This window comes from Homalodisca vitripennis, chromosome 6, assembly GCF_021130785.1.
Source record: "Homalodisca vitripennis isolate AUS2020 chromosome 6, UT_GWSS_2.1, whole genome shotgun sequence".
In the NCBI taxonomy this organism is placed as follows: domain Eukaryota; kingdom Metazoa; phylum Arthropoda; class Insecta; order Hemiptera; family Cicadellidae; genus Homalodisca; species Homalodisca vitripennis.
In genome coordinates this window covers 97,035,542-97,062,754 of record NC_060212.1, presented here as the reverse complement: position 1 = coordinate 97,062,754, position 27,213 = coordinate 97,035,542, and the positions used below count along the sequence as shown (strand labels likewise).

The following is a 27,213-nucleotide window of genomic DNA, read 5'->3' as shown; positions in this document are numbered from 1 at the left end:
GGTCCAATATGTATATTGGAACAATTCAAGAAAGTCCAAAGAGAGAATTATCTATCTTTTATTTTTAACATCATTTTACTGCGACTAGACTGGTAATAAACAATGAGGATCCTACTTGAGAAGATGCAAATCAAAGTTTTTAAATCAAAATAACAAAACTTTTCAAATGGAAAAGTTATTCAAATCGTTCATTTATTCAGTGAACAATTATTTGCTCATTATACCATCCAATGAAATTCTAAACAAAGTAAAAAATAATCTAAACTGAATACATTTAAACTAACTAATACGATAAATGGACTAATAGTGAACTCATTAATTTATCGTATACAGTACTTCACACTGCAGAAAAATAATCTCAACCATTAATAAGTAATTGTAATGATCAACTCCTGGGAAATAAATAGTTTTGATGTTTGACGTGTTTGTTTAGAATTAAAAAATATAAAATATAAATAGAGGTTTTAAACAATATATTTCAAGCTAGAGATAATCAACCTTGCCCAATAAACATAAAATGGATTGTTTGTTATATGAAGGAGATAACACGAGTCAAAGCAAAGTTCACAGTTCACTGAGTTTCTTTCAGACAAGTGAACATAGAGTGTCAGTGCAAACTTCACGATGGAGGCATACATGACTGTTATTTTATTGGGAATATTTTTCAGCATTTTCCACTGGCAGGCATCATTATGTGTTTCTATAGCATACCTTGGGATATTCTACTGGAAGCAATTACACATCATAATAAAAACACTACCTAGAGATCTTCGGTAAGTCTAGATGAATTATAATGAAAGCTCATCTTGTTAAATGCGATTTGACCGCAATTAACGGACTAGATAAAGGAACTGTCACAATTAATATGTTTATTATCTTAAAATAATAACTATCCCACAATTCAATTTTCTTTGTTAACATAAACAGTATTTCAGAACTCTGGCAATTTGGGTTTTATTCCTGAAGCAATAAATAGTTCCGTAATGTAACTCAGAGATTTTATCTTACATGTTGTTGACATTGTATTTTGCTGCTTCCAGATAACCTGAGAGTTTAGATTGACCTTTGAGTCATCTTGATTTCAATAATTATATTGTTATACAAAATCAATATTGCTTTAAAACATTTAATTTTAAAACCTAAACCAAATGTAAAAAATAGAAATCATGAATTATTGATTTTTTAAAATTAAGAAATATTTAAACATTCTTGAACATATTTATGAATTATATATTTCATATAAAATCTCATAAAAAACTAACAATTTACAATGTATGATTCAATTGCATGTTATAAAAGATTAGTGTTTAATGTTTCATAACACTTGATAATAATTTTTTGAGAGAAACTTTTTATGCCATTTTGTTTATAAATTGTCTGTAAAAATAATACAAATTTAATTAAAATAGTTAAGTGATTTTTCAGTAAACAATACTTTTTTCCAAGACTTTAGCTAGTCAAAATTAGCTAAATTTACAAAATATATCCCAGTGCTTGAAAACTACAACAAAATTTCAAATTTGATATAAATTAGTGGAATAAATACATGTTACAATCAGACATAGCCAGCAAAGGGGGATGGGAGGTCTGGACCCCAAAATTTTCAATTCTTCAATTACTTTTTTAGTAAACGATTATTATTATTTAAATAATTCAGTATTACTGATATATACTGCTGAAAGATCGTTCTCAACAAAGAAACAGGTCAAAAACCTTTTAAGGAACAAAATTATGGGGCCTTACTCTCTGTCCACTGCAGGAAAATATATCAGTTGTCTGGACCCCCCAAATTTTTTTCCTGGCTATACGTTCTTGGTTACAATCAGAAAGAAAATAAATCAGGAAAAGAATTCTTTTGAAGCTAGCTGTGTGACTATTTATGTAAATACTCATCGATATTAATATTTTATTCAAACAATAAGAACATGTATATTGAGTGTTTTTTCAGTTGATTATTTTGTTTAATGACGTCTGTAACTTTTAACCTTTTTAAAAATTTTAAGTTTTTAGATATATTCCGATTTTTAAATTTTAAATTGTTCTTAAATTTTACACAAGTATTAAAGTAATCAGTAATTAAAAACCTACATTTAAAAACATAAAATTTGAGCTAACTTCTATTAAGACAGGTAGTAATTATAATTACAACTGTGTTACTTTAATCACTTATTAGTAAAAATGTCTAAAGAAAAAACACAGCAAGGAAACAAGAAAATTAATATAACATTTTATTTCTTATTTTCTTTCTTTACATATTCAAGATGGCATGAACCACCTGCGTGTCACTCAACAATGACTTTCAAATACTCTGTAAATATTATCTACCTACAGTTTAAACTTTGAAAATGTGTTTAGAGTTATCTTTTTCATAAACTTAACTTGTTATCTGTTAGTAAAATACTTCCAAATATTTTCCTAAGTGTAGCTAAGATATTATTAACGAGAATGTTGAAGCTGATTATGACAACATTGCCAGTCTAAAACGGTAGAGATAAGGAGTTATGCACCCACTGTTATCTACCAGTGACCCAACCTGATTGATTAGGGAGGGCAAATACATTTTACAAACAATGATGATTAATTATTTTTAACTTTTAAGGGGTTTTAAAGGCTATAAAATTGAGTTTTTAATTTTCTAGAGAAAAATTATTCAACTATAAAGTGGAACCCCATGAATTTTTAACCTTAAATCAATGATTATTTCCTTCTTCTTTAAACTTAGTGTCCATATTCCTATAAGAAGCCATACCCTAATATTGGGTAGCTAAGTCTTCAAGGAAAAGAATTATTTGTAATAAAATTTAAGTCGAATATTAATATTTTTGTTTAGAATGTTGTAATTTATATTATGGTTTACAATTATTTTAATAACTTATTTTATACAGAATTTGAGTCTTGGGGGGGGGGTGTGTGCACACCAATTAACTCATACAGTAGAACCCCTCATATCCGGCCACCACGGGACCGAGCCCCTGGCCGGATAACGATTCGGCCGGATAAACCAACCTACAGTACACAGCACTTGACGAAACAAAACAAATGTACTGTATTGTACTAACCGCACTGGAAATAATCAACGAACTGTTTACAGGTTAAACCTATTAGCTCAACTGAGGACAACACAGGAAAATGTAAACAAATAGATACACCAAAATAACGCAAGAGTCGTGGGAGACTAGTGCGTGCAACGGCGCGTCTGCAAGCCGTGGTAAATAAATTTCGATATTGGCTTCCGGGAAGTGGCCGGATAAACCGAGGTGCGGTAAAACCGAGGCCGGATATGAGGGGTTCTACTGTATTTACTTAGGCGAGAAGATTGTGTATTTATTTTGATATCACATATTACAGATACTAAACAACATTTAGAAAATCAGAACTAAAAACTAAGAAATGTTTAAATGGAATCAATTAAACGAATCTATTTATCATTACCATGTACAATGCCCTCTTCTCATTGACAGTAATGCTCATGAATAGTCACTACCTATGATATTGTGCTACTTCTACATTGCTACTAACATTACTAACACTACAAGCATCTTCATAGACCTTAGTAAGGCCTTCAATTGTCTCAGCCATGACCTTCTATTAGCCAAACTGGAGTCACTTGGCATTTAAGGCACAGAATTGAAATGGACAATAGTTACTTGATTGGACGAAGTCAAATGGTTGAGATAAAACAATCTGATAGAGGGATGACAAGTAACATGAGTTCTGACCTACCAATGACATGGAGTGTACCTCAGGGATCTGTTCTGGGGCCAGTTTTATTTGCATTATTTGCAAATAACCTTCCAGCTTTCATTAATCAATTCAGTCATGCAATAATGTATGCAGATGACACAGTACTTCTTTCTGCAAATAAATGCTTGGAACTGTTAGAAATTAATGCTTACATTGGCATCAATGTAGCCCTTTGAGTACTGCAACAACAACTATGTTTACAATGAACAAAAAACCAAACAGATGTCACTTGGTAGAAAGAAAGGGGATGTATCTGATATTCCTGGACTACAGTCTGTGACAGAATTTAAGTATCTGGGAGTGATGAAGATCTTTATTGGCAAATTCACATTAATACACTTTGCAAGAAGAAGCAGCGCTTTGCGATTAGAAGAACAAAAGCAATCAGTACTGTAGAAGCAACTAGAACAGCATATTATACCCTTTTTGAAAGCCATATTAGGTATGGAATTACTGTTTGGGGTTCCTCAGCAAATAAGAATTTTGAACATGTTCTGATACTACAGAAGAAAACAGTAAGAATAATGGCCAACTTAAACAAGCGGGGAAGCTGCAGAGAAGTTTTCAAGGAATGGAGACTAATGACAGTTATACATTTATATGTACTAGAAGCCACAGACTTAGCCACCTCGAAAAACCTTCAGCGAAATGGTGATCAACTTACCTACAAGACAAGATATGTGTAACATCTAACTTCAGCCTCCCAACTCACACAAAGAAGCTGTTTGAGAAGAAACTATCTTATGCTGGTGCCAAGTGTTTCAATCGACTGCCAGAAAACATCAATGAGTTCCTCAAGTAGAAAACACAGGAATGACTAATTTAATTTAAGTTTTGTATTCATGACTTTATTTTTTATTGATTGTTATAACGTTATTTCAAATCTTGACAATTTTGAAATAAAGATTCTCTCTCTATAAGGTTTCCCTAATCTTGAGTAGTATTCCTTTCTATCTCCGAATAGGAATCCTGCTTAATAAACATCCTGAGCTATAGGTTATTCATACACAAGACATAATAATAGATCAAGTTATAATTATCATTCCTTTTGCTACTTCTTTTGTATTCTTTTAAACGTTTTTGTTACCTTTATAAATAATATAACTTCAGTCATTAATTCTTGTCAATGTTCTGTTCTATACATGTTTTATAACGCGCTTTCACCAGCTCAACTAACACATCAGTGTTAATTTTGTGTAAAATCGTCTTTACACATTTCCTTATATTTAAGGACGTTGTAAGCTATGTTTAGAACTGTACATTTATTAATATTTTATTGTATTAATGTTATTCAATACTGATGTGACCTGATGCATTACAATAGTGTTCGCTTTTAAGATTTTTCTATTATCTAATAAAAATGCCATATTAAATTAAGTTCTAATTCTATTTCTACAAACTTCTATGATATTTCTATTGATGTTTACAGTGAAAAAGTTTTTAAAGGAACAATCAAATGTACAAGACTAAATTATAACAATTTTGATATTGCTTCTGTTAGTATTACAATGTGATGCGTTTAACATTGAACCAACCGCAAATAAAAATGGAAGAATTGCACAATTTATTTATTATTCACTACCATACTTACTTAGACCGTTTTTTTTTCTGATAATTTTATCAGAGCCGAGCCCCACCACACATCCAGGGAGTGATGGGGTCACAGTGGGGGGGAACATAATGGGGCCTGGCTGAATATCTTTTCTGTGGCCCGCCATTGCAGAATACAGGAGTACAGCCCTGTTTACTACATTATATTACACAGACTTGCCTTCACCAAGTTATGCAGAACTTGTTGGGGAGGTTCAATTGAAACATAAAAGATATATGTATATAAATCACACATTTAAGATTTTTACATTGATACAAAATGAGAAAAAATGACATAGTTACATAAATTGGGCGGTTTAGGATGGATATCTACACAGTAATGTAGAAAGTAATGGCAGTTATTCAACAAATTGTGTGCAATTTCATTTTTGCATACATATATGCTAGACATAAATTATACAATAATGCCACATACTTCAATACTAAAGTTATTAGTAAAATAATGTCCTTAATAGAGGATTCTGTGATTGCTTTCAGACTTTGGGGGAATGGCACCCCTTCCTGACTATTGATTCCATTTAAAGTGTCATAATGTGATATAATCTGTTACTATTGTGTACTCTGTCTACAGATGCTTGTACCGAGTGAGAAAAATGGTAAATAGAACACTTCATTGCAAGAACAAGAACACATCTGTAGTAGATGCCTTTTACAGTCAGCTGAAGAAAAATCCAAGAAACCCGTGTTACTATTTTGAAGATCAAATTTGGACATATAAGGATGTAAGTTTTTCCACTGTTATATACAAAATATCATGATACAATAAAAATATAATAAGTATTTGATAAATCATTTTTTAATTTTATAGATCAATAGCTAGCTGTTCCCGAGGCTTTGCACACTTTTCACAAGCTTTGCCTGTGTATGAGCACTTCTGGTTCAAGTGAATTGTATCTCCATATTTACATATATGTATATATATATATATATATATATATAATATTTTACCTGTGGACGGATATTTGACTATTACATTAAATGTTACGTACATTTCCATTATCAATCCAACTTATTTTGTCAATGATGACTAATTTCGGGTGCGCTGTTCAATTATCAAATCATGTTGTCAAGTAGTTAAAATTTAAATGCGTCGTCTAAATAAATAAAATTACACATGATACAAATGAATAAATAAACAAACATATACTTACAGAAACATACAACACAATGAAGTTAACTTAAAATAAATTGGAACATTATTTTCAAGCTAACCAAGTGTGAGAAACGATGACGTCTTAAATGGTACAGGAGTCTCCATGCCCTAAAAATTACAAGATTTACATAGCAACAAAAAAGGGTGAAAGGGTAATTCAATAGGTCTAGTCTACTGCGGGAGATGACTGTTGGAGTTGGTGGGGTTTGTTCCATAAGAGTCAAAGGTTCTTGCCAGCCTAGATATAAGGGTGTGCCACCCTCTGTCTCTGTCTGCTTTGATTGGAGAGGATGGTTCGGAGCTGGCTACTCCTTCTTCCGAGGGGACGTAACTTGAGATTAATGCCCTAAACTTTTCCTCATGAACCTCGACAGTTGGGAACTCCTACTCCCAACCTTACCTATCCAAAAATAACCTGTCACCCCGGAAGCAGCACAAAGGTCCTTATAGAACTAGGTGCAATTTTATAAGCTTCTTGTCCTAAGAAAACAAAAAAATTATAAATTTTGATGTGTTCAATTTTTAACTATTTGACATGATTTGATAACAGGATAGCACTCCTGAAACTAGCATCATTGACAAAACAAGTTGGATTGACGATGCAATTCATGATGCAAATAATCTTATTTACTTTAATTGTTTCAAATATGAACAATTTGGACCTGTTTAAGATTTGTTGGTTATTAAGGAAAGGGGATATTGTCTGTATTAATTGAGTTTTTCCAATGACTTTATTTATGTATTTCAAACAACTAACATGTCTTAGTTGGGATATTTTTGATAATCCCCCAAACAGTTACAAGTTAGTACCTATATGTGCTGAAGCGAGCAATAATTTAATGGTTTTATTAACAGCAGAAAAGTATAGTAAAAGGTAAATTTCAGTTTAATTAATATTTTATATTATTTAGTCATACCAAAACGTTTTTTACTTAAGAGGTGACTATCATACATATAATTGAACCACACACTTCCTCTATCAGTTGATACTTGCAGGTGGAAGACTACAGCAACGAAGTGTCAAATGTATTCAATGACGTAGGATACAGCAAGGATGACGTGGTGGCTGTTCTGATGGGCAACTGCCCTGAGTATGTTTGTACATGGTTAGGGTTGGCCAAACTGGGTGTGGTGTCTGCCCTAATAAACACAAACCTGCGCCTGGGTGTCCTTGCTCATTGTATCAACAGCAGCAATGCTAAAGCCATCATCTTTACCGACAAGTTCGCCTCAGGTGATTGATACCAGATGGATCCTGATAAAATAGTAATAGAAATAGTTTTTGATAACCTCCAATCACTGCAGAATTTTACATATTTTCACACCAACAATTTTGAGATTAACAGAGTTACATGATAAATTTTGAATTGATAAGCATTTTGACTGTAATAAACAACTAAAGCATGTTTAGTTTTAAACACTAGATAGTTCATCTTCTAATGAGCGTGTATGTACAATACCTGGTCTGCAATAGTTGTACAGGAGGTGAGAGAGCTACTGGAGCAAGATGTGAAGCTGTACCAAGTTGGAGGCTCGGCTAGCGGAGATGTACAAGACCTCAGTAAGTTGATGACCTCCGCCTCCCAGAAGCCACCCAACACGAAGTACAAACCTGGCTACAGCGATCAGCTGCTGTACATATACACTTCTGGCACAACAGGCAAACCTAAGGCTGCTCGCTTCCCTAATTCAAGGTTTACAATTTATTTACAACAGTATATCATATTAAAAGACCAAAAATACAACATTTAGGGTATTACCTTTTTAATGAATGTATACAGGGTGATTCGGGTAGAGTACCGAGTACTGGCACCTTCTGAGCTTATTGAACTATAAAAAATAATGAAAAAAGTACATATAAACATAGGTCCGGCAATGCGTTGTTACTGAGTAATGGCCAACCAAAGATTTCACCCACAATTTAGTACCCAAGGTTAAATGATCATTTGCTAGGAGTTTGGGAAGAGGGATTTAAAGACGAATGCAGTGTTTTCTAATGGTTTTTGACATGATAAATTGAACAAAGTTTGTTCCATAACTGTATCTCTCTTATTGTTTAAGATGTACTATGTAAAACACAAAAAAGAGCATTTGGGAAACAAGTTTTTATGTTTAACGTACAATTAAATAGGTAATATACATTTCTACGGATAAACTTATAGAAATGTACTGAAGAAAATTACGTACAATAAGGCAATTACAATGAAATAATAGTTTTTAAAATTAAATGTTACTATCAACACTTTGCCGTGCTAGAAATACACATTTTGCAGTGGAATTAACGTTTAATTAATTCTGCAATTTAATAACAAATTCTACTGGTAAATAAATTTAAGTTTGAAATAAACTAACTCAAAAAGGAACTTTAATTTCAAGTAAGGAATTTTAATTACACTAGAAAGTAACAACGAAAAAAATAACCATAATTGCTTTTAAATGTTTTACACTGCCAGCAAAAAAGTTGGAGACAAATATGTTTAATATATAGGAAAGGAAGGAATATAGGATAGGTGGAATGGGACAGAACCTAACTCTGTGCAGCTCTTATGGTCGTCTTGGTTCACCAACTGAAGTTCATATGTTTGCACCAGATTACTCTGGTGGTGATTTCTCTAAACATCCAAGACGAGAAACTGAAAGTTATTACAAACTATGTTCTCTGAAATGACCAGACTCCATCCCAAGTTGTCATGCATGACAAAATATTATATTTTTAAATAGCTTTAACACTGTAATCTGAGACAAAGCCCACATAATAATCAGTGATTCTGATATATAGACAGTTTTACAGAGTGCAAACCACTCAACTACCCTCTCTAGCATATATAGTACTATTATCAGGTTTTATTCATTTTCCAATCTCTCTTTGGTAAACCGTGTCAGATTTTGTTTCCCTCATAAACATCTTTGAGCAACAACACTTGTGCCACAATCAAATTGGAATTTGAAAACAGGTTATTTGGACATATTGGAATTTGTACAATCACTGTGTCCCATATAGAGCATCATGTGGTTTTTATTACCAACCCTTCTGCATTTAGTCTTTTACTGCCTTTGGTTGTTTTCGAGATTTTATCAGATACAAACACTAAAGGTTATCACTTGCACTTTTCAACTGCAGTAGAAAAAATATAATCTTGGGTCATTGAATTGTATAATATGTATTTCTGACATATGGATTTCAGGTAAAAAGGTTCTCAGGCATTTTTTTTAATGTGGCAAGGTGCTGCTACTCCAAGTTAAAATAATTAAGTGACACCTTAAGTCCAGACTGGACAGAATGAACCCAAACTATGTCACACCTGAAGAAAAGACTAGATTCAAATCCTCAAAACATAATGTTATACTTTTTTGTAAATCCTATTATCTTTTCTATTGCTAATAATAAAACTTTAAACAAAGGACAATGCATATCCTGATACAATATAATCATTGTATTGTGATGAAAAGTAAGCAACAACATTTATGATATCCATAAGATATGAAATGTAACTAATTTAATTTATCTACGGTTGCTATTAACTAATTTCAATTGAGGGGTCCAGAGGAAGGAGATAGCCTAATCAAAAATGTTACAGGAGAGCAAAAGCATAGTTTGCACAAGTTCTTATTTGTATAGATCAAAAAGAAAAGACGTAAATACTAGGAAAAGATGCTTTTCTGACGAGCAGATTGTCAAGACGGGTGTGCCACAGGGTTCCATACTAGGGACTCTTCCTCTTTATTTTGTATGTGAATGACCTCAGCAGTTGTGTTTCGAGGGGCTTGTTGTGTTTGTTTGCTAACGACACATCACTTGTAATTGATGAGTCTTGCCGTTTCAATATGGAGATGAATACGTTTGTTCAGTGTAATTCAATAGTCCAGTGGTTTCAGAGTAATGGTTTGGCCGTGAATGCTGATAAAACTACATTGCTGGACTTTTCGATTTCATCAAGACGCAATGACTCTTTGAGTGTTTGGGTTGGCGATGCAGAGGTTTGTTCTGAGCTGGTCAAATTTTTAGGCCCAATTGTTGATAGGAATCTTAGCTTCTTCTTTCATGTAAATCATGTCGCACGTAAAGTCTGTGCTGGTATTTTTGTTTTTCGTAGACTTTCATCTTTCACGGGAACCGATGTGCTTCTGACTTCATATTTTGCATTGGTTTATCCCTACCTTTCATATGCTGTTGAGATTTGGGGTTTTGAAAATTGCAGAACAAAACATGTATTTCTTTTGCAGAAAAAAGCATGTATTTCTTTTGCAGAAAAAAGCGGTGAGAGCTATTGCTGGCATCCGTCAATCAGAATCCTGCAAATCACATTTTAAGAAGTTCAATCTGCTTACTTTTCCAAGTATATATATTTACCACACATTGGTATTTTTTAAGCAAAACCAGGGCATTTTCGAGTCACTAATTTCACAGTCCGGACACTAAATCAGAAATAGCAACAAATTAAATATTCTCCCCATGCAACCTCTTTTTTCAAACATCACTGTTTTTATAATGCCGTAATTTTTTATAATTCTCTTCCTGTGGACCTAAAGAATGTAAATGATGTAATGGTCTTTAAGAGAACACTGAAGGCTTTTTTAATAGAAAAATGTTTCTACACCCTCAGTGAATGTATTGGTAAATAGTCTGTATGTATAGATGTAAACTGTACTTGTATTTTTATAATATTTATGACGCAATCCAATGCATGTTATATGTCTGTTTGGAAATAAAGGATATTTGATTTGATTTGAAAAATTATAAATTATGCCTTATTTATATTTACACTTAAGTTTTTATACACTAGCATACTAGGCAAAAAAACGACAGGTGTTATTTAAGTTCTTCCCTTTAAATTTAGAAGGCTAAGAAATAACTAAATATTTATAAAGTTGAAAAATGAATTTTTAATAGCAAAAACTAAATTAAAAGTTAAGAACAAATTAATATAGTCTCTTGATATTCCATTTATTGCAATAAATTCATTTTTGCATACTTTAATTTATTCAATAGAATCATTTCTCTTAACCTTAATAGAGTAAGTGTAAGCATCTCTGAAATTAGCATCTAATTCATTTTGGACTCTTCCACTACAGTCCAAAATTTGATTTGCTCCAAAATTTCCACTCTTTCTTGTGTGCTTATTTTCTCCAAATATTTTTCTATACATCTACAAGGCTTTTTCTGTACACCTGTTTCTCTGCTTTGTAAATCAATCTTCTTGCTGCTTTCTTTTAACCGCCCATACTTCAATTACGGGGGTAACATAGAATTTACCTTTAAGAATTATTTCAATTAAAAATATATTTTTGGAAAAACAGAAAGTTTACAGAAAGACCATCTGACAAAATTAACAATGACAAAAAAGTGTATTGTATATTTTTACGTATGACCGTATAAGTTGTATTATAGTGTTACTGTAACAAATTACCATTATGTATTTACGATTAATAAATGGTTTGAAAGTGTTTAAGATTGAAACAGTATGCACATATGTTGATAGTAACAACACAATTGTGGGTAACGTTATATTGTATATTCATTTGTATAGGGACAACAATTTATGAGTATTCACCTTCATAATATTCTCACTTTGTAAGAAATTTTAGTGTTTAAAGATGTTGGGTGTGTACACTTTTGGAGAAATTACTTGACATTGACATTAATAAACATGAACATTAATTTGACTGTACTAATTTGTATTGATTTGCTATTTCAGGTTTCTACTGTTGACTAATGCTGGACAGTGCCTGCTCAATCTGCGACATGACGATGTGATGTACAACCCACTTCCACTGTACCACGTGGCAGGGGGAGGACTGGGAGTGGGGCCCGCTCTCGTGTTGGGCATTCCATGTGTCATAAGGGCCAAATTCTCCGCCTCAGGATATTTTGAAGACTGTATCAAATACAACTGCACGGTAACAAAATCTATAGATTTTCATTCTTTATAATTTGATTGTTAAAGATTTTTTAAATATATAAATGCATTAATATAAAATACTAGCAGTTACCCACGGCTTTACACACAATGACTAGGTTTTGCACCTGGATGAGCACTTCTGATTCAAGTGAATTATATTTCCGACGCTAATGTTGAGTTTGCGTTCTTCCCATGATCAACAAAATATGTTCAAAAGTGTATATTTATGGTCATTGTAATTGATGTTAGTATTCTTTGTTCCATTGCTGATTTTGCCTCTTCTGATCAAGAAAAAAAAAAGATATATATATATATATATATACATACACAGATCTAAGTACCCTACTTTTGTCAAAATACGGCTAATTTAGGTTTGATATCAATCTTTAATTGTAAAGTAAAAGTTAGACTACACCATCTCTTATATCTGCACTGCTAGCATTTACACGCTCCTTTGCACACAGTTTAGTAGGAGTTGCACATGTATGACCACTGCTGGTTCAAGTGAATTATATTTCCGACAACAATGCTGAGTTTGCCATGTTGTCACGATAAAAAAATACGTCAAAAAGTTTATATTTATGGCCATTTTAATTTCTTTTGTTTTCTATTACAAGTACCAGTTTCACATTACACAAATAGCATGAAAAATAAAACACAATTAAGGAAACACTTCTTTAATAATTTTTGGCATTCGCTATTCACTGTTCTTGGAAATTATTTACCAAAAGTAATCCATTCCACAAAATGGTCAGTCTGAGAGGTCTAAAATGAAAGTCTTTATATCCTGGAATCTGCATAGCTACTATATCTGTATTAAACTTAACATTGGCAGCAATGCATAATTAAATCAACAATCATAAGGCTAAATTGCCTACAATTACCTGAATGGGGAAATTCTCTGTTAGGTTTAAGTTTAACTAGTCTGTGTACAGGTTGGGCAGTACATAGGGGAGATGTGCCGGTACATGTTAGCCTCCAAACCTCGGCCCGAGGACAGGCAGCACAAAGTCCGTATGATGGTAGGGAACGGTCTGCAAGCTTCCATCTGGAGACAGTTCGTGGAGAGATTCGGTGTCACAAACATCATAGAGCTTTATGGTGCAACAGAGGGGAATGTAAACATGGGTTAGTAGTATATTATTTTATCAATGTTACGATAAATTTTTTTTTTATTTTACAAGGAAAGTAAATTTAAATTACAATTTTACGCAATGAGGGATTTAGTTTGTTTTCATGTGTTGTTAGGAACTGTTAAGAATTACAATATCTGCCATGTACCTTCAAATCACAGTTGAATAGAGAACATAGAAGGAGAACAGAATAATTGTTTCTGTTTCAGAAGAGTATAATTTTGTTGTTGATGAATTTGTTTAGTGATATATATATATATATATATATATATATATATATATATACTGTGTATCAATGACGTCTCCTCTCATTAAAACATTCTTCTTTAAGATTGTCAAAGTCAGAAAAAGCATGTCTAAGGCTGGTACTAGTAACCACAAAAGTGTTAACAGCCACAGGTACTCTCGACCCAGTCCAAGGGTGAAGTCTTTTTCCTTACAGACTGATGCTGGGGCTAAGCCTCTTCTTACTAAAACTAAACCTAAGTCATCCACTGAAAGGCCTATCTCTAATAAATCTTTTCTCTCTGTACCAGCTGGCCTCAAGTTGACATCTAATCTTAATGTGAGAACGAAAAATCAGGGTCCTCTCAGACAGCCATGGTCGCTCTTTGAGTGGCTTGTTACACAACAGATTGTATGATGTTGTTGATTTGTTATGCTATGTTAAGCCCAGTGGTAGGATGTGTGATGTTATTGAGGAGATAGACAGGGTGTTCTGATGATATGGATTTTAAATGACTTCCTGATATTATTTGCAGGAACAAATGATGTAGAGACAAATATTGTTGGGCTCCTTGACTGTGTCAAATCTATGTTAAAGGTGGCTGAAAAGACTAACATTGTCTTAGTTGGTTTACCATATAGACATGATAAGCCTTCTTTGAATGATCTAATTTCATCTCTGAACACCCAGATTCAGAACCTTGTCTCCTCCCTGAAAACTATAACTTTTCTTATCCCTCACTCCTATCAGAGGACCATCTTATTACTCTAGAATGGGCCTACACTTCAATTTGACTGGTAAAAGAGTGTTCGTCCAGCTTCTTTTCAAATCTATCCAAGAGGTCCTTGAGCTGGGCTTCTCCACTTCCTCTGTTGCCACACATGTGGGTACTCAAGATGCTTTTACATTCAACTCAATGTCAGGTTGTATCCCAGCCTCTCCCTACTCCGGTATCAATTAGTGGCCAGAATTCTTGTCTCCCCTCGGCCAACTCCCCCCAGCTGGCTTCCCATGACTCGGATACCTTGCCTCTCCCTCGCATCCCATCCAGAAACCGACAAGCCTTTTTTAGAGAAGAGTGCTGCAAACGAAATGGTGACCTAAGTAATCCTTCTATATGCTTCAGAATCATTCACCAGAACGTTCAGGGATTGAAGAGCAAGCTGTGCCAGATTGAAGTATTGCTGGAACTCTACTCTCCGGAGATTCTATGCTTATCTGAGCACTTCCTAAAAAAATCGGAACTTTGATTCATTTTTGTCTCCCTGGATATAGTGTCTCTGGTGGATTTTTGTAGAGCCAATATGGAGAGGGGAGGTGTTTTGTATCTTAACACGTGATTTGTGCAAGGTATCACCGCTTGATGTGTCGGGTTTTGCTGTTGAGGGTGTGTGCGGAGTTGTCTGCAGTGAGGATTGGGATCGGTCGTCATGCCTCGGTAGTGATCTGTCTGTACAGACCTCCCGGTGGAGGCTCTGCTGATTATGATTCTTTTCTGCTGTCATTGCAGCGTTGTTTGGAGCATGTAAATCGGCGCGGTGAGTGGATGGTTCTGACCGGAGATTTCAATGTGGATTTTTCAGTTGTCGGCGGGAGTGCTGGAAAGGTTGTGGAACTTGTCTCATCTTTTGGCCTTTATAGTGAAATTACTTCATTCACTAGAGAATACGGCGGTTCATGCTCTCTTATCGACAACATATTTACAAATATCCCTAGACAGCAGGCTTCATCCACTGTCCTTGTCACTGGGATTTCTGATCATCACGCACAGTTGGAGAGCATCTCTTTATCGGTTTCACCTCAGCACACTAATTTAAAGTTTAAAACCTGTAGATTCTTTTCCAGTAATAACATCAGCATCTTCACAAATCTTCTTCGAAGAGAATCCTGGAAAGAAATGGTGGCTGGAAGGGATGTGAGCGAGAAGTTTGATGGTTTCCTATCTGCTGTGGAGTTCAGCTTCAGCATTGCCTTCCCAGAAGAAACATCCAAAGTTAGGACAAGGAAATATTGTGGCAGGATAAAACTTGATAAGGATCTTAAGAACCTCCGTGAATAGAATGTTATTCCTCTACTCATTGTCTAGGGATTTTAGACTCAACTCATCCCCTCAAGAGATCTTTCATTGATCTTAGAAAGGAATTTAGAAGACGTGTCCACTCTGCCAAGGCTGCTGCAATTACTAGCCATTTACAAAAAGCCACCAACAAACAAAAAGCATCTTGGAATAATTGTTACTGACATGATTCCTGGAAAAAGAGTAAAGGCTTTCAAAGAACTTTTTGTTAAAGACGAGCAGGGGTAAACTGTTGAGGGACCCAGTGGCTGTGTCAGACAGATTTCAACACGTTCTTCGTTGAGGTGGGCAAATAAGAGTTAAAAGTCATGCTGACTCATCTGGGTCTATGTCTTATCGTTATTCCCCAGCTGAAATAGTGTGTTCGTCGATGGTTCTTTTTCCTGCAAATCAAGGAGAAGTCCTTAAAGTAATCAAATCGCTGAAGCCTGGTAGCTCTGCGGGATTTGATGGAATATCATCTAATCTCTTGAAGAATTGTGCTGATCTTCTTGTTGGGCCACTGACATATTTGATTAATTGCTCTTTTGAGGAGGGAATATTCCCTACAGCTTCTTAAATTATCTATCGTAAAACCCCTCTATAAAAAGAATGGCAGTGATCATGACATAAATAATTTTCGTCCTATAGCTATTTTTATCCACGTTTTCAAAGGTATTCGAGAAGCTCTTTCTTGCAAGGTTATCTTCTTTTCTGATTTCAAACAATATTCTTTATGCACATCAGTATGGCTTTAGAGAGGGTCTGTCTACAACAAACGCAATGTTTAGTCTTATATCAGACGTAACAAAGGCTCTAGAAAACAAGGAACATGTGCATGGGCTCTTTTTAGACCTATCTAAAGCCTTCGATGTGGTAGATCATACTTTGCTTTTGAGGAAACTGGAGTAATCTTGGGCTGAGAGGCAATGTGTTTGAATGGATACATTCTTATGTGACTGGTCGAAAACAGATGGTTGAGATTCCCTATATGGATGCTGACGGACTGCTAAAAAAAAAAACTTTCTCAGAACTAATTGTCAGAACCGTGGTGCCCCAGGGATCGGTCCTTGGTCCTGTATTTTTCTCCTCTTTGTAAATGACATAGCCGGGTGTATTTCGGACTCTCACTTGTACTTATTTGCTGATGACACATCCCTCGTAGTCTCCAGTAAGAGTAAACCACAGCTGGAGAATCAAATTTTCGTAGACGGGAGCTCATTATTTCAGTGGCTGGAGGAAAACTCTTTATGTATTTAATACAGCAAAGACCAAGCTAGTTGATTTTGCAATCAGAAACCAGTTGGATAATGAATGTTTGAATATTATCATAGGGGATACCGAGTTTAGTCCGTCAGCCACTGTTAATTATCTTGGTGTTGTTTTTTGACCGTAATCTGAACTTCTCAAACCATATTGAGAAAGTTACAGGTAAGCTAAGTAGCAGTATTTTTTTATTGTCTCGACTTGCCTGTTTCAAAAGTGCTGACATCCTCTTGTTGGCTTATCATGGTTGTTTTTTTACCCTTATTTATCTTATGCAGTACCAATTTGGGGCCATGAAAGCACCAAGACGCAGTATGTTTTCAGGTTGCAGAAGAGAGCTGTTCGGATAGTTTTTTCACTTGGCCGGAAATCAGTCATGCAGATCGCTATTTCGAGAGAAAGGCATACTCACTTTTTCCATCAATATACAATCCTCAACAGCCTGACATTTCTTAATCAAGAATTTTGGTTTATTTACTTCTCATATTACACATACTCATAGATACCAAACTCCGTCACAACAATAACATAACCCTACCTCGCCATAGCACCCACTTTTTTCAGAAATAAAACATATTCCTCCTGCATATCATTGTTTAATTCTCTACCACAGTATCTAAAGAATGTTAAGGAGCCCAACAAATTCAAAAGCCAATTGAAAAGAATTTTAATTCAAAAGGAAATATACAGTGTCCAGGATTACTTACTTGAGAAGAAAGACTAGTTTTAGTATGTTATGTTTTGGTTCTGTATGTAATGTTAAATTTAGTAATTTAGATAATTTTACTTTAATTTGACCTCTGCCTGTGCAATCCTTGTATTGTTTGTGGCAATAAATGATTTGACTTTGACTTTGTAGGAAATTGTTTCAGAGCCTGCGATGCTCTGAGGCTACAGGGCAAAATTGTTATTTTATAAGCAATTATCGTTATTTCAAGATCTGAAGAATTAACAGCATTGCCTTGGCTCCTATAAAAGAAATTGAAGTATTTATTTAAGAGTTGGCTGTACTGGTGACCACCTTGATTTTTAGCCCTGTAAGAACAGTGTTTAACCTCAAATACTTAGCCATTATTTTTGGTTGTAGAATTTTGGGACATGTCTCATTTTAAAGATATTCTTAACTCATTCACGACAATGTGTACCCCATTAGGTACACAAGATCTTTCACAACTGCCGTTGTACGCCCGATGGGGTACACGTTGCTATGCATTTCATATTGCGTTTTTATGGTTTGCCTGTCTTGGTGGTTTGTTAAATTTGATCCCGCGCTTAAATAAATACCTGAGTATCATGTACCCTATCGGGCACACAACTGCTTAATTTTAATGTAAATTAATTTTTTTGTACCCATTGGGGTATACGGTAAAAAATTGAAAAAAACTAAAATGAAATAATTGTTTTTGTGCTAAATTGCGAAGCCTGCATGCCTTTATTGTTGTACTTAGACGTTTTGTGTAAAAAACCGATTACAATTTTTGGCATTATTATAAAAAAAATGTGACAGGAAATAAAAAAGTTTGAAAAACCGCTGACATTATGAACGTGTTAAAACACATCCAGACGCGTTTGGGTTTTTTTCTATATTTATTAGTTATTCAGAAAATTATTACAAAGTTTTTTATGATTAAATATTCAAAAAATATTAACAAAAAGAGCAAAAAAGCATTTTTCTTATGGGGTAAAAATCAAGGCTGTTTCACTTCAACTGGTTCTCCGTTCTTCTATTATGACAGGATGGAAGATTAATAGAATATCAAATACATTATATTAATACAAATAGAAGTAAATTCTATTAATACAAAACATGCTATACAATGACATCAGAAATTGAAAAACCAACTGATCAAAGTTGAATCAAGAATTGGTGAGCCCATTCATTGTAAAGTTTTCATACAACCTTCTGAATATCAGGCAAAGATTCTAGGTCACTTTTGCTACAGCTCAGAGGAGTAGAAATACATTATTCCACTAGAACTGAAGAGGAGAGACCGACTGCAGTTTGGACACAAACTAAAACTCTGGCTTCAAGACCATCCATTCTACCACAATAAATGAATTTTTAAACAGAACTTTCTAACCTGCTGTAACAAAATAAAATCTGACGATTGTACTGTTCTCTAAGAATATGTTCAATAAAGAATATGACATATTTTATTATCTATTTTAGGGTCACTTTAATTAATTTGCTCTCTACATAACTTATTGGTATCAAACTTTCAAGGATACATAGAATGTAACATCATTTCTAAATGCAAATGATTCCAATTTGAAAATTTCATGAAAATCTACAGATAATAAATTAATTATACAGAACTGTCAATTATAAAATATTATTTTGAAATTTTGAAACACTCAAATTTGAAAAAAAAAAAAACAGTACTTGGAATTGATACAAAACAAGTAGGAAATCTTCTGAAACTTCAATTGCAATCAATAATATACCATTACGAAAGCTACACATCACATTCCTTCGTTAGTCTATTGATAGTTAAACTAAAAAAATACAAATTGGTAAGTATTTTGGTTTTTCTGTAGACCATATAATAAGTCTTTTACAACGCCTTCAGTCCCAGTGAGCTTAAACTATCTAGACTCCACTGTGAACCTATAAAACGCTATTTATTAATATGTAAATGTCACAGGAAACTTGAACGGCAAGATTGGAGCTATCGGCTGCATCCCACAATGTCTCCCCCGAGCACTCATTCCCGTGGCCATCATCCGCGTTAACGAGGAGACCAACGAGCCTATCCGGACCAGCAAGGGGCTCTGCATCTGGTGTAAACCAGGTAAGTGACCATCACACACTCACTGTTGTAGGGTCAATAGAGATATGTACTGTCCAACTCTAAGCTGAGTTTATGCTTCAGGAGAGACTGGAATGTTTGTTGGGGCCATCAAGCAGAACGATCCAACGAGGCAGTACCATGGATACTTAAATCAAGACGAATCCAAATCCAAAGTTATTTATGATGTATTCAAGAAAGGGGACCAAGCGTTTGTTTCAGGTAAGATGTAATTGCTTTATCGGTTTATAATATTGTTATGGCTTAGCACATTATACAAATAAAAAAAAAAACTAACACGTGTTCCTACATTAACATGTTTTCCTTAAAAGGAATGAATGATGAAACTGATTGTTTAATGATGCAATAGCAGTTACCCGCTGCTTCACACGTGATTTGATTTTGAAAACAGGAACACCATGAGCATATTCTAAAAAGAATATCCCACTTAAAAAGTAGGATTCCAACAAATCTTGAGGTAAGTGATAGATATTCGTAGATATTGTCACTGAAAGATATTCAAATATTTTTATCCATTTCAGATTTAAGTCAGTTGGGCCATGAAGTACCTCTGAAATTTTTCTGCAATATTTTATGATGTTTTATTGAATAGCTCCAACGACATTAGTAAAACTTTACCTATTTTACTGTGTGTGGAAAAATACTAAGTGTAAAGGGAGGTTAAAGTCAAATTCCTTAGCTTTTCAGTTAACACACTTATGATGTAATAAATGATGGCATGTTAATTTAGTCGACATCAAGCATCCCTATAGCAAAAACTCATACAAGGAAAAACTTCTGCACATAACATAACATTCATAAAGTGTAACTGACTTTGAAAGACGAATAACACCAGACATTTAACCTTTTTAAACTTGTATACATTATTATACTTATTATTCTTGACTTTGACAGGTGATTAAAAACACATTTACCGTCTGCTGATACCAAGTCCATAAATATAATGTATAATGAAGTGTTGAGGGGCATAACCCAGAGAGATTTTCAAACTAGGAAAAGGCCTATATGTTAACAAAGGACTCTGAGAATATCCATGTAAAATTTCAGTACAATCGGTCCAGTAGGTTTTACATGGTTGAGTAACACGCATACAAGACCCAGCAGGGATCATTTCTGGGTGATTTATACCTTCCAGTTGAACCTACCACTGGGCACAGCAAAAACCAATGTATCACTTAAATCTGAGCAACCTTATGGATGTCCATGAGAGGCACATCACCAACCGCAAATATCGAGATTCTAGGGTGCAAAGCCAAGGGTAGTTATAGGTCTAGTCTACTGCAGGAGATGACTGTTGGAGTTGGTGGGGTTCGTTCCCTAAGTATCAGAGGTTCTTGCTAGCCTCAACAAGGGTGTGCCATGCCCTGCCTGCTTCGTCTGGAGAGGCTGGTTCAGAGCTGGCCTCCCTTTTTTCTAGGGGGACATGACTTTGAAATTAGTGCCCTGATTCTTCCTCATAGATCTCAATAGGAGGCAGCCCCTTACCCAAACCTTACCCATCCTGAATATCCTGTCACTCCGGAAGCAGTGCTAAGGTTCTTATAGGAATAAGTGCAATTTATAAGCTTCTTGACCTAAGAGAACAAAAACACACATACAAACACACAGACAGACACCATTAGATTTTTATATAATAGTATAGCTTAAAACCTTCAGTGCAGCTCTACACAGATTGTGACCAGCTACTCTAAATCGGTGCTGTGCAGTAAGGCGTCTACCGCAGTCAATATGTTAAGAAATATCTGGCTTTAATAGTTGTTCTGTACAAAGCATGAAAATCTTCTGTCCTACTTCAGTGATGACCTATTATAGTAAGTTGCTGTTATGTACGTCAAAATGTTACGTTGATGGTGTTGATATAAAGCGCTTAATTTTCTTAAAAGCGCTGACAATCTTCAAATTTTCTTGATTGTAATATCACAGGTGTTTTACAAGTAATATCACAGTAAATTACAAGCATATAGGAATAATATTATTTTATGATGTTAACCAGTTGACCAGGTTGATATATTAATTTAATAATAGTGACTATGTATAATGGTTTTGAACATTACTTTTATAGGAGATTTGGTGACAATGGATGAAGAAGGTTATATATATTTCAAAGACCGCACAGGAGATACATTCAGGTAATTAACACTCTGAGCTGGCTCCAAATTACATGTCTATTTATAGAATGCCAGATGTTTTGGTGATTTTCAAACAAATTATAAGAAAGAAATTAGGACACATTTATACAAAATGCTTACATGCCTACATTTACCTTATTTATTTCTTATTTTTATAGAAAATATTGAAGTCTGTTGAAAATTAAATTACTAAAAATATGTTTTTAATAAATATTTTATAATCTAATCTAAAGAGTTTAAATTCATTTTACAATGTCCCATGTGAACATAATAACTGTTCATTGATGATTATGTACAAATGTGCTGCATTTGGTAGTTTTGTTAGTATAGTACATTTTCAAACATGTTCTTACTAAAAGGAAACTTGCAAAATAAGCTTAGAGCTTCCGCTTTGTCAATAAGCTGATTTAATACGAGGCGTGTTCAGAAAGTAAGTACTGTTTAAAAAAAAACAAGTAAATACATTTTTCAACGCAATTTTATTTCTACATAAAAGCCCAAACTGTTTTTCGACATAATTTCCACCGATGTTTAAACACTTGTCGTAGCGGGTGATCAATTTGTCTATACCCTCTTCTTAAAAGGTTCCTGCCAATGAATTTAGTCACGACTCCACGACAGTTTTCACTTCATCGTCGGTTTCAAAGCGTTGGCCGCCTAGCTCGCGCTTCATGTGCAGGAACAAGTGGTAGTCAGACAGTGCCGAGTCCGGGCGTAGGGCAGTTGATCGAACTGCTCCCAACGAAATTGTTGAACCAATGTTTGAGTTTCACCAGCAGTATGGGGCCAAGCATTGTCATGGAGCAACGCAATTCCGTTACTGAGCATTCCTCTCTGTTCGTTTTGGATTGTCCGCCTTGGTTTTCTTAAGGTTTCGCAATACCTTGCCGCATTAATGGTTTCACCTCTTGGGAGAAATAAATCAGTAAAATACCTTTCCTATCCCAAAAGACAGTGCACATGATTTTTTTGTCCAGACATTGTCGTCTTGAATTTTTGTTTGTTCAGGGATTGCGTGTGTCGCCACTCCATTGACTGCTGTTTGGATTCCGGTGTGACATGACGGACCAAAGTTTCATCACTTATCACAATTATTTAAAATCCTCACCATCATCACTGTATCGTTTGAGAAAAGTCTCCAGAGTCTTTTGGTTTTTTTTTTGTGTCAGTGAGCATTTTGGAACCCATCGGGAAACACAGCTTGCGATAACCTAAGCGGCCCGTAACAATTTCGCACAAACAAGTGCGTGAAATTTGATGGAAATCGTCTGTTCTATTAGATTTTTTGTCAACTGCCCTTACCAGATCATCAGTGACGAGAGAAGGCCGACCGCTCCGATATCATGCACATTTGTTCGACCACTATTGAACATTCTAACCCACTTTCTCACCATTCCTTCACTCATCAAGTTTTCCACGTAAACATCTCGAAGTTGATGATAGATATCAGCTGGTTCCACATTCCTTGCGTTCAAAAATCTTATTACAGAACGAATCTCACAATCGGTGGGACCACTAATTGTCTTAAACATTTTAAACGTTCAGAGAAAACTGAAAACAATGTAGAATAACTAAAATGGTGTGAGTCGATAGGCAGTGAACAAGGGCCACTAGTGCGCATGTGCAGAACACTGATTGCAGTGCTACGGCGGCAGTAGAATGATACGATACATACTTTCTGAACACTCCTCATACATCTTTTCTAGTGGTAAATTGTGTTGCTAACATTATGGATTACACAATCTAATTCAGTTGAAAACGCCAATCACGTAAACGAGACCCACAGTGTTAAACATATTGAATTACTTATCTGTATTTTTATTTTCATATTCAATAACTGGATTCTTGAAAGACTAACAATAAAAATGTTTCAATTAATTCAATATGTTTTCAAATTCGTATATGAAATTGAAACATATTTTTAGCAATTTATATGAAATTTAACTGATGCAATGAATTCTCAGCTTCTACCAAACCAGTAGACTATTCTTAGAGTACAAACTACATTACAGTGCCTCCTTTTTGGGAGCTACTTCCATTAAAAGTATTGTGATATGTGGAATCTGCAATTGAGCGTCGAATAATCACGACCACAACCAATGTGACAAATTGCAGTTGTTCATATTATTAGTGTTCAATGAGTACAAGTGCCACCTGAATCTCCTGGCCTTCATGCAAAACAGATGAAATTGGATAAAAATGTCCAGGATTTGCTAACAGTCAAGGATTCACTTATAAACCCTGTACACTGTGATTTTACATATATCAGAAACTTATTTGTGAAACATTAGAAATATAGTAGTGTCTATTGGCATCTAACTCTTTTAATGTTATGACATACTATTAAATTTAACATATCTTATCTACCTTATGCTGATAACAGATTGAATCTCTAACCACATCCGATTAAACAGAAAACTTACCAACACAAGTAATAAAAATATAACTAGACAAATAGCATAAACTATGATGTTATCACTGGAAATTGTTAATTGAATACATTTTTAAGGCTTTAAAAAGGGGGTAACATAATTAACTAATGTATAAGTGTATTATAGGATAATACATGTTTTAGATGGAAAGGAGAGAATGTGTCAACATCTGAGGTAGAATCAGTTGTCAGCTCTATCATTGGTCTACGAGAGTGTACAGTGTATGGTGTACAAGTAAGTAAAGAAAACTATATTTATAGAATGGTAGATTTTAACTGCTCAACTAAAAATCTCAAAGATTTTTATAGACATTACTTAAAAACAAGTAAAATTCTTGGTTTGTTTTCCACACCACAATTTTAATATTTGAATGTGTAGTAAAAACAAATGAAGACTTCTGTATAGAAGTAAACTGTATTGGTATTGCTCATAGCAATGTGATATCTAATATTTATAATTTTGCTTCATTGATTGTACAATTATCACAATTGTTTTAGACTATTGATTATTCAAGATTCAAGGTTTTTATTGTCGTTAGGCAATCCATAGAAATGCAATTGACAAAGTCATAGCTAATTATTTACAATGATCACAGCATATAAACCTTAAAAAATACATATTAGGCACATATATGTAAAATAATAAGTTAAATAAGAAACGCATTTGTAATGCTAATGGGGGATCATACTATTCCTGAAAGGACAAAACATTTGAGTTCATTTTATCTGTTTATCAATTCTTTTAGGTGGAAAACAGTTATACATTGGCATTTTTTACACACCTGAGCAGTCGCAATTAGCCCATATAACACATGCATAATAATTTTGATAATACATGTGATAATTTTATGTTACTCATGGACTAATCTAATGTCCATTCTAATCAGAAAATTTTCTCTCAACAACAAAAACGCAGATGCAAAAAATTCAGAAAATGACAAAAATCTGTCATCTAGAGCACTAAGTCCAACAGAAACTGTTGTTACACACACACACACACACACACACACACACACACACACACACACACACACACACACACACACATATATATATATATATAGTTGTTGTTTCTGTTGTTGTGTCTTTATAAAGACGAACAGGGTGAACAATTTCAGTGCGATGCCAATCTCTTACTTAACAAAATTCCTCCCACAAAACCCTATCTCAATAAGTGTTATACCTTTTATAATCTATAATTATGGCAAATGTCCGAAATCCTGTTATCCTTTTTAACCAGAAATGTCAAAATATTTACAGAAATTACAATTTTAAAACTATGATGCTAGCTAAGGGAACAAAACAGATATTTATGGTTTTTACATAGGGATGAGCAACAAAGCATGAGAAGCACAGACTTCTATACTGCAAAACAATAGATTTCCTCTTTTTTTACTCTCTGAATTGAGGTGAGCCAAAATATATTTCTGTCAGGAAACATGGCTCTGTTTTCTATCTAACTTTTGTGAACTATAAACAATCTACAAAATCAAATGCGCCATCTGTAATATATTCGCATCCACATTTGGAGCAACGTACTTGGTGACAATATATCCATCTGTAGAGTATGAAGGGTTTAAAACACCATGAAAGCATGTTCATAAACAATGAAATGACAATACAGTACTTTTTGATGTTACTATTCAATATGTACATTCGCTAGGTGGGAGAGATGGAGGGGCGGGCTGGGATGGTTGCTGTAGCGGAAAGTGAGGTACCACTAGACCTGCCCGGACTCGCTGAAGGTCTGGACCGTGCTCTACCGACCTACGCTCGTCCTCTGTTCCTTCGACTCACACCCACTCTGCCCCACACTTCCACCTTCAAGCTCAAGAAAGTGGATCTCCGGAGGGAGGGGTTTAACCCGGCCAACACCTCTGACCGACTGTACTTCCGTCAGTCCGCTTCATTTACCCGCCTCACCTCCGAGCTGTACCAGGACATCGTTACGGGGAAGGTCAAAGTGTGAATGTCAATTATTGATCCAATATTCACAGTTCTTTTTAAATTACTTCAGTCCACAATGTATGATTCTTTTATATGAAATAAAACTCAATGCAATTATTATTCATTACAACCTCTCTTCTACTCAGAAGTCCCTATAATTTATATCACAATGACGGAACGTACTAAATGTTTTGTTATCAAATGGCAAATAATCTGTCTGGACTATTCTGTCCTATTATAAAAACCTATGTCTTTGAAATAACTATTTGAGAAAATAACTACTTTTATTCTAATTTAAAAATTTGCACTTGAGAAAAAGTAACAGTCTTAATATCTACCCTTGTGAGACACCGTGCTTCACAGCTGGAGTTGAAGATGTTCCTCCTACAGTGAGAACCTACAGTCTATTCACTTAAGCATATAGTGAATCTGTACCTTCATGGTGTACCTTGATTCTGATACCATATCTACCCAGTTTCACCATTCTTTTGGGCAGTGCGACTGAAAGCAGCACTAATGACTGCTTTGGTAGGTAGTAAATTCATCTACTCGTATAAAGATCAGGTTTAACCTTTTCTGCAAACAGTGAAAGCAGGTTGATTTTAGCCCTGATGCATTACGTGTTTACATACGCTATTTTAAAATCTAACAGACCTACCTTGATTATTCTTTGTGCCGCTCGTACATCCATTATGTACAGGGTCTCCAGAAAAGAATACCGGAATTTCGAACTACCGTTAAATAGAAACTATTCAAAATAACCTAACAAATTTAAACGTCAAATTGAAGAGAAAAGGTCAAATTTTG

At 34.5% G+C, this 27,213-nt stretch overlaps 1 protein-coding gene across 1 annotated transcript; it reads left to right on the top strand.

Moving 5' to 3' along the window:
- The first annotated feature begins 567 nt into the window (after positions 1-567).
- On the top strand, positions 568-26,526 carry LOC124364593 (long-chain fatty acid transport protein 4-like). The gene is made up of 11 exons (XM_046820181.1): positions 568-773; positions 5,927-6,077; positions 7,505-7,742; positions 7,983-8,202; positions 12,205-12,406; positions 13,344-13,536; positions 19,735-19,881; positions 19,963-20,100; positions 21,962-22,028; positions 24,604-24,694; positions 26,123-26,526. Exons 1-11 carry the CDS (start codon positions 625-627, stop codon positions 26,426-26,428), a joined length of 1,902 nt encoding a protein of 633 aa, XP_046676137.1. The 5' UTR covers positions 568-624; the 3' UTR covers positions 26,429-26,526.
- Positions 26,527-27,213: the final 687 nt, after the last annotated feature.